Here is an 8,367-nt window from a genome sequence, read left to right on the forward strand (position 1 = left end):
TTTTCCTCCAACAACTGCTGTAATCTCTCTTGTTTATTTTGCTGTTCGAGCTGCCACTATTGCAGGTTTTCTTGCCACTGCTGTAATTTCTCCTTGTTTCTTTTCTCGTTCTTCTTGTTTCTTTTCTCGCTCTTCTTGTTTCTTTTCTCGTTCTTGTTTCTTTTGCTGTTTTTGTATTGCTGCCATCAAATCTGCTAAGCTGTAGTTTGATTTGCCGCTTCTCGTCTCCATCTCTTTTTTATCCCACTTCTGACACCAATTTGTTATGTCTCTGGTCGTTAGTTAATTTTCCATATAATTTCTTTCCGGAGAAACTTTACCGTTACAAGTCGTTTCTTAAATAAAACTGGTTTATTCTTTCTGAATAAAACTTTGCAATACACTTAATTTCCACAGTCGCGCTATAACAAACACTAATATTCACAACGAACGTCTCACGTGCTCGACTCAACAATATTCTCTCTCTGTCAGCAGTTCAATTACACAGCATTACATTGTTACCGTCACATCTTGACCGTCTTATATATAAAATAATACCGAAATCTAGTAACCTTCCGAGGATTCACGAAGCTTCGAGAATATGACGTGTAACTAGCGGCACGTGACCTCCGCTGTCGTAATAGTATCTTAAATGAGATCTTTGTTTGTAGAGGATTTGGCAAGCGGTCAGATTTTATCTGCATTTATGTTGAATAAGGAAATCTCTATACATTTCAAAACAAATGTTTGATGTTTATCACAGAAATACACACGCGCCAAACAACGTTATACCAAGACTTGGGTCGTAAAACAACAGTTCTAAAGGACACTGTAGATCAGTAACAATAATTGTAAATGCACCCATCTAAGTGTGAATCTATTACAATAGTTGTAAATGTCACCCATATAAGTGAGAATCTATTACAATAGTTGTAAATGTCGTTCATGTCAAAGTCCATAGCTAAAATACGAATTGTTGATACAATTATAACTAAGATACGAATCGTTGTTGAATGAATACATCACCATCTTTGTTAGGCACTGATCTTTCTCTGTTCACCCGTCACCTAAACTCACTTGTAGCTGAATCAACTGTTGTTCGAACTATAAGCTTCTTTACCAGGTGACCCGGAAGTTAGTCTGATCACAAGAAAAAGTCATTTCTTTCACGCGCAATCTTATATATTGTTACGTCAGCGGGAGCATGCGCGCTGGAGTTTCTAGAAGGATCATGACTTATCGATGAACTCCGCGAATATCCGAGTGTTTGCCAGGCGCCCTCTTTTTTAGTATATAAGCCCGGCAAATAAAGCCAGCGATAGATAGATATGCAGATAGATTGAAGAAATAGATAATTGAGTAAAGCGAACAGTTGTTACCGTAAGTAAAGTGTGTGAATCACTGTGAATTATAGTGTTATAAAGGTTGTTAAGTTTAAAGTGACTGTGTATTACAAAGTTGTATTGAGAAAGAATAAACTAGTTTTAATTAAGAAAGGACTTGTGTTGCTGAAGTTACCCGGAAAGAAGTTATACCGGAAATTAGGAAACTGTCAAACGAGCAGATACGTAACAATATTATCACCCATCACCAAGCGTTAGCTGTGCCTGATGCACTTCGCAATAAAAATAAAAGGACAGAAACAAGCTCTCATGACGGAATAAAAGCAGAGCTGGTGGTTCGGGGGCGCTCGACTCGTAATATGCGTGTCACGGGTTCGAATCTCCGAATATGCTCGGCTCTCAGCCGTAAGGGCGTTATAATGTCACGATTAACCCCACTGTTTAGTGGTAAAAGAGTAGCCTAAGAATTGGCGTGGATGGTGTTAACTAGCTGCCTTTTCTATAGGCTATCACTGTTCAATTGGGATATAGAGCGCAGATAACCCTCGAGTAGCTTTGCGTGAAATTCAATAAAGAAATTACTAGAAGCTTTGATTAAAGCCGGAAAGTAGTAGTTTCGCACGTGTACTTCAGTCACTAACTTAACAGTTAAAGTTGCTACAACTAATCTCTATAGCGTTAACTTTGGTAAACGTGTATAAAATGTTACTGGTAGAGAAACGGTTACTGTTTGTGTTAATTTTACATAAACAAGTTCACACTTGCAGTGGAGTTTGAGGGACAAGTTAGTGTTTACAACGTTTCCTTAGTAGTGTATTCAATAATTAGGCAAACTAAGTGTAAAGTAAACTCTGCGTTAAGCCTAACTCAGAGCACAACCGTATGCTTATGAAAAAACTTAGAAGGAAACACAAGGCATGCACCTGATATGCTTGGTGAAGAAAAGCTAACAAGGATTTGTTTACCACGTGTCAAACTGACCCCTTAGGACATGATGTCAACGTGTCCTACTAATCCATAAGGATATCATTTCTACGTGTCACAATGGCCCACATGGATATGACTTCCACGTGTCACAATGAACTACAGGGATATGATTTCCACGTGTCATAATGACTCACATGATTTGATTACCACGTGTCAAACTGACCCCTTAGGACATGATGTCAACGTGTCCTACTAATCCATAAGGATATCATTTCTACGTGTCACAATGGCCCACATGGATATGACTTCCACGTGTCACAATGAACTACAGGGATATGATTTCCACGTGTCATAATGACTCACAAGATTTGATTACCATGTGTCATACTGAGCTAATCTATACTTAAGAAATACAGAGAGTTTGTGTACCAAAATGTGAAAAAAAGGCTACAAGACAGTGCGTGATCCACACAAGGAGGATTGAGACGCTGCAGTTAGTAACGTTAATAACGCTTTAGATGTGACTAAAGAAAATATCTGTACCTGATAAAAATGCCATACGCATGCTGCTGAGTAAACGTTAGCCTTTCAGAGCCTCTTGGAAACAACGTTTTTCCAACACGTTCACGCAATCATTTTATCCAAACTCAGGCACACACGTCACAAACAGGTTTCGCACCTTTACTCTGACTACCACCTTTCGCGGAAGCCATCTAGTGGGTGGAGTCAGAAATAAAAGGAACAAACTTGTGTATGACTAAGCTTATTTTTATCGTTGTGCCAAACACACACGTTATCTATACTTTTTATTTCCCAAGACTGATGAGTTTCTAAATGACATTCCTCTTCAGCCACGTGCGTGTAAATATGTCGGCCTCTTTACGGCAGTTTCTAACATATGAGGTCAAACTTAGACGCAGCTTTTAAATCATTTAATAATGAACTAGAGCCTGGTTTACATTCAAAGTCAAAAACGTTCATAACTAATGAAAATAATGAGGAATACAGAACAAAACATATTCAAAAATCCAAGTACATTCTCCACGTTCCCAAGGTTTATCTTTCTTCATGTTTTGCTACTTATGATCAACATAGTTGGTCATAAATTAGCACTAACAAAACAGTGATGACCTTGACTTCTGATGCAACGGTACATTCGTTATTGAAAAAAATGTTCTGACCATGACAAATCTTCAAAATAAGTTAAGCTCAGTGACTTTAGTTCCCTAGCATCTACAAGTGATTGTGTTTTAATATTCACAAACAATAAAATGTTAGAATAACAAGATTGTGAATCCGTGGATTCGAGGTTTCACACCCGTTGCCTAAGCGTGTGGGATAAAATGTCATAGTTTGTGTGTGGAAGAGTGCTGTCGCAGTAGAGAAAGTATTACAGACGAAGGGTGTAGAAGTCGATGTTTCTGTTCTTAAATGATTCTACTTTAGTTGGTTGGGACAATGTTTAAGTAATGTTTCTTCAAGTAATTGGTTTTCTTCCGGCCATTTCACGTGACGTGATTTTTTTACAACTATAAATTTATTAATACTAGTCAGTGTTGTTTCTCACTGCATTTCTTAAGCCTATATATTACAACTTATTCATCACTAGCAGAGTCAAGCGGCAAAAAAACCAAAAAAAACCAAAAAAAAAAACAAGCGCAACTGATTAAAGGGCTAATCTATTACCTACAACACTAATGTGTAGTATGAAGGTATAGTTTCGTGTAGTGTACTGTCATGGGTTAACCTGGTACTTACAGCACTACTCTGTAGTATGAAGGTATAGTTTCAGTACACAACACGTCATGAGTTAACCTTCTACTTACAGCACTACTCAAACTATACCTTCAAACTACACAGTACACAACACATCATGGGTTAACCTGCTACTTACAGCACTACTCAAACTATACCTTCAAACTACACAGTACACTACACGTCATGGGTTAACCTGCTAGTTATAGCACTACTCATACTACACCTTCATACTACACAGTACACAACACGCCATGGGTTAACCTGCTAGTTATAGCACTACTCAAACTATACCTTCATACTACACAGTACACTACACGTCATGGGTTAACCTGGTACTTACAGCACTACTCAAACTATACCTTCATACTACTGAAATGCCCGACTCTCTCTAGTCTACTTTTTAATTTCAACAAGTCTGGGTTTGAGGAACAACCTTGTTAAAGATTACACTACCAAATTACCAGCTGCCAAGTTGTATAATTTTCAAACTGCCCTCTGGGGACGTTTAAAAGAAGACTTCCTTTTACGGCAGTATCGTGCCCAACTGTTTGACGTTTCACTATATAAATATTGAGTAGTTCTCAGACCGAGAAACAGGTATGTTACTTTCCCGACCATACCCTCGTGGTACGTACTTACACAGCTCCTTCATACAAATTCCTTGAGACAGAGAATGTAAAAAATTGTTCGTTTCTGCTGACCCGCCCGATGTTCTTCCATTTGAAGCATATCATCAGTAATATGACATATATATATATATATATATATATATATATATATAGACGTACACAAAGGTGTATAGTTACTTTTGTTTAAGCGCAAATATACACAATGGGCTGACTATTTAATCTATGCCTGACGTAGGGATCCAACCACAAATTTTAGGGTTTCCAACCTTTACGATTACCGCTGAGGTATCTGCGAACAATTACACTGTTTGAGTAACATTTTGCACAAGTTTTATCAATCTTACATATTTTAAAACCAATATTTATGTTTTCGGACTTAAGTTATAAATAATTTATATCACAAATCACCTTACAACTTTATATATATGATAAAGAAAACTTTCCATCTACCAGGCAGAAAAAATGTTTTTGTTTTGTTTTTAATTATGCACAAAGCTACACAAGGGCTATATGTGCTCTGCCCACCACGGGTGTCGAAACCACTGTGCCACTGGGGGGCCTGAAAAAATGAGTTAACTTTTTATCACAATTAATTCTTTATATCTTCATTTATTACAAGTGTATTGTTTTTGTGTTCTTTTGTTTTGCTTGTCACTAAGCACAAAACTACTCTGAGCTATCTGTGCTTTGCCCACCGCGGGTATCGAAACCCAATTTTTAGCGTCTTAAACCTCTAGATTTACTGCTGTTTTACGAGTGATAGAACATACACGATTAATTGTATGAGTGTGCTAAAACATTGCTTTCAAGTAAGTTAACGCATTTTTCCCAAAGTTTTCCTATTTGGCCTGATGGTTAGGGTGCTTGGCTCGTAATCTACGGATCGCGGGTTCGAATCCCCGTTACCGAGTATGCTCGCTCTTTCAGCCGTGGAGGCGTTAAGATATAATGGTCAATTCCACTATTTGTTGGTAAAAAAGTAGCCCAAAAGTTGGCGGTGGGTAGTGATAACTAGCTGCCTTCCCCTCTATTTATTCACTGCTAAATTAGGGACAGCTAGCACAGATAGCCCTAGTTTAGATTTGCGTGAAATTCAAAACAAACAAACTGTATAAAGTATATACTTTACCTTTAGAAACTATCTATCGATATGTAGCGCCATCTGTTGGTTTGAAAATATATTTAAGTATGTGCATGATATGTTTACTATTTATATTATACCTGTATATATATATATATATATATATGGATTTTTATCGGAATATCAAAAGCAGATACCCACAGACTAGTCAAGTAAGCTGGAGAAATCTTATAGCGATAGATCGAGTTGTCTAGGTGCTAGCCCCGCTGACGTGATCAGGTAGGTAGTAGATGAAAAAGTTGCTGTTTTAGACTAAAATTTTTTGAATTGTTATACCGGAAATGTTAGCGACCTTTTTAACGTATTATTAGTATATAAGCGCATAATATATCGTAAACAATACTTTGAATAGTTGGTTTTTCGCTTAAGAATTCAATAGGGTGGTTTTCGGCGCGTGAATTATTTGGAAACCTTGTCGACCTTACTATTAAGTACTACCGTAGTTAATGCTTGTTTATTTGTAATTAAGCACAAAGACACACAATGGGCTATTTGTGCTCTGCCCATCACGGGTATCGAAACCCGGTTTCTAGCATTGTAAGTCCGCAGACATACCGTTGTGCCACTGGGGGGGGGGGCTACTTAATATTATACATATAAGAACCAACAATAAAGCGATAGCATTCTGTACCTGTATTTCTTATAGGTAAAGCGTTTTATATATGTCTTTAACCTTTCGTTTCCGGCTTGTGTAAAACTGCCTACCATCCAACGCGCAAAGATTCGCGAATTCTTGCTGCGGGTTATTCAAAATGTTGCGCCCAAAATGCTTGCATCATATGATGTCACCTGTAGTTGAAGGGTTAGGGGCTAATTTTTTATTATTTTTTTATATATATCGAAATGTTATCCATCAAGTTTCAGTAAACGCTATTACTCCTAAAATTGCAGTGGAACGGATATTTTCAGTCTGAATGACAACTTATGCGCATATGCGTGTGCTACGTCATACAGCATAAGGTTTCAATCATAGCCGTTCCTTATTTTGACCCATTGACTGAAGGTGTTGGGGGGGGGGGGGGGAGTAGCCTTTGTCCGGCACTTTCGACTGAACAATGCTTTGATAATGTGCTTACAGCTTACATTGGAGAGAGTTCGGGAGCATAAAGTCTTGAACCTTAGACCGTTAGATTTATAATCCTACAAGCTAACAACCAAGCCACCCCTCCATTAAAAAGATGTTGATAATAATTTTTGTTGCAATGATCCTCAAGTCACACCGGTATTTATTTTCCATTGCAATAAACAGGATGTTACCAGTCACGTGATCCACATTCAGCCACTTACGTTTAGTTCTAAGAAGAACTAAAAACTATTTGTTGAGTAAAGCTGTTTTTGTTCCGGACATGTTTCAGCAGACAATTGTCAAGTTCATTAGAAGAAAGGCAGCTAGCTACCCTTCCACCGTCGAGCTACTCTTATTTGACCGAATAGTAGGACTTGACTACCACTCTTATACCCTATATTTATAGTATATTCGCAGTCCCAAAGGGCGGAGAACGTTTTAGTCACTACGGGTCACAAATCACGAATCCTCGCATTCACAGTTCAGAAACGTTAACCATTAGGCTACGCCCAACCTACCATTTGACAGCTAAACTCTTAGGGTTCGGTTTCATGATGTAATGAAACCATGGCGGAAAAATATGCCGTTTATAACTGTGTACTGCTAATACACCTGTACCAGGTTGATAAACTTCAGTTGATCAGCACTGTGCTTACATACAAGTGTGTCGTTAAGTTCATGGAAGCACTAAACACTAACACTGTTCCTGGATACATTAATAACGTGATTAGAATAAAAAAAAAGGTGAAAAAAAAAAGGAGAAGAGCTAGGGGCGGAGGATACTACAAGGGACACATAAAGCACGAATGAAAATTTAAGAAATAACAGTGATATTATAAATAAATGGAAATAAATCGAAATCAAAACCACTTACAGACGATAAGGACGGATAAAATAGTGAGAAGCTAAATGAAAACATACTGGCGGATTGATATTCAGGTTAGGTGTTCAAGCTGGTTCCTCGAGCCAAGTGGCGGATTGATATATAGGTTATGTGTTCCTCGAGCTACCGGAGTAGCATCTGGGATTTTCCAGTGATCGAAGACGATGACATTTCATTAGATGTTAAAAAAACACGTAGGTTCAAAAGGTCTTGATATAAATATTCTTGTCTTTCCTTAGAATCACATTTAATACCAATGGTTCCAAAGCTGTAAGCTGTTTTCCGGGATGTTTCAAATTGTCAATCTTTCTTTTTTTCCTCGTCTTCATCGACTGTTGGAAATTCGTTAAAGAAACAAAAATACCTTTTACCAGATTTGTAACTAAGGTCTGGTAGTTCCAGACATAACTGGTTTTGAACTGAGACTAGAGGCAAGGTAACTATTGCCGACCGAACAGTGAGATTAAGAAACAAGTTTGGAGCAACGGGACGCGAGCCACAAACCTCTGATTCACGGTCAGATCACGCTATTCTGTAGACCACATTACACATTGATACAGATTGTTTGAAATGTTTTTTCACGATACTAATTACCTATATCAAACACGTAAAGTAGGGTTTATTATTCACGAAGACAATAA

The 8,367-nt window shown here is 37.8% G+C and overlaps 1 protein-coding gene across 2 annotated transcripts in view; it reads right to left on the minus strand.

Annotated features, from left to right (window-relative positions):
• LOC106476541 (homeobox protein AKR-like) overlaps window positions 1-7,979 on the minus strand; it is a 12,796-nt gene extending 4,817 nt beyond the window's left edge. The window contains exon 1 of one of the 2 annotated variants that reach the window (XM_022380376.1): window positions 7,718-7,979. Coding sequence is in view for 1 of the 2 variants with exons in the window: in XM_013937192.2 (XP_013792646.1) it covers window positions 2,793-2,814 (22 nt within the window). In the remaining variant the exon portion in view is untranslated. Of the gene's footprint in view, window positions 1-2,792; window positions 2,910-7,717 lie in introns of those variants that run through there. The other variant, XM_013937192.2, reaches the window with a different exon arrangement.
• Between the last annotated feature and the right edge of the window lie 388 nt (window positions 7,980-8,367).

The sequence above is a fragment of the Limulus polyphemus genome, unplaced genomic scaffold, assembly GCF_000517525.1.
Source record: "Limulus polyphemus unplaced genomic scaffold, Limulus_polyphemus-2.1.2 Scaffold10828, whole genome shotgun sequence".
In the NCBI taxonomy this organism is placed as follows: domain Eukaryota; kingdom Metazoa; phylum Arthropoda; class Merostomata; order Xiphosura; family Limulidae; genus Limulus; species Limulus polyphemus.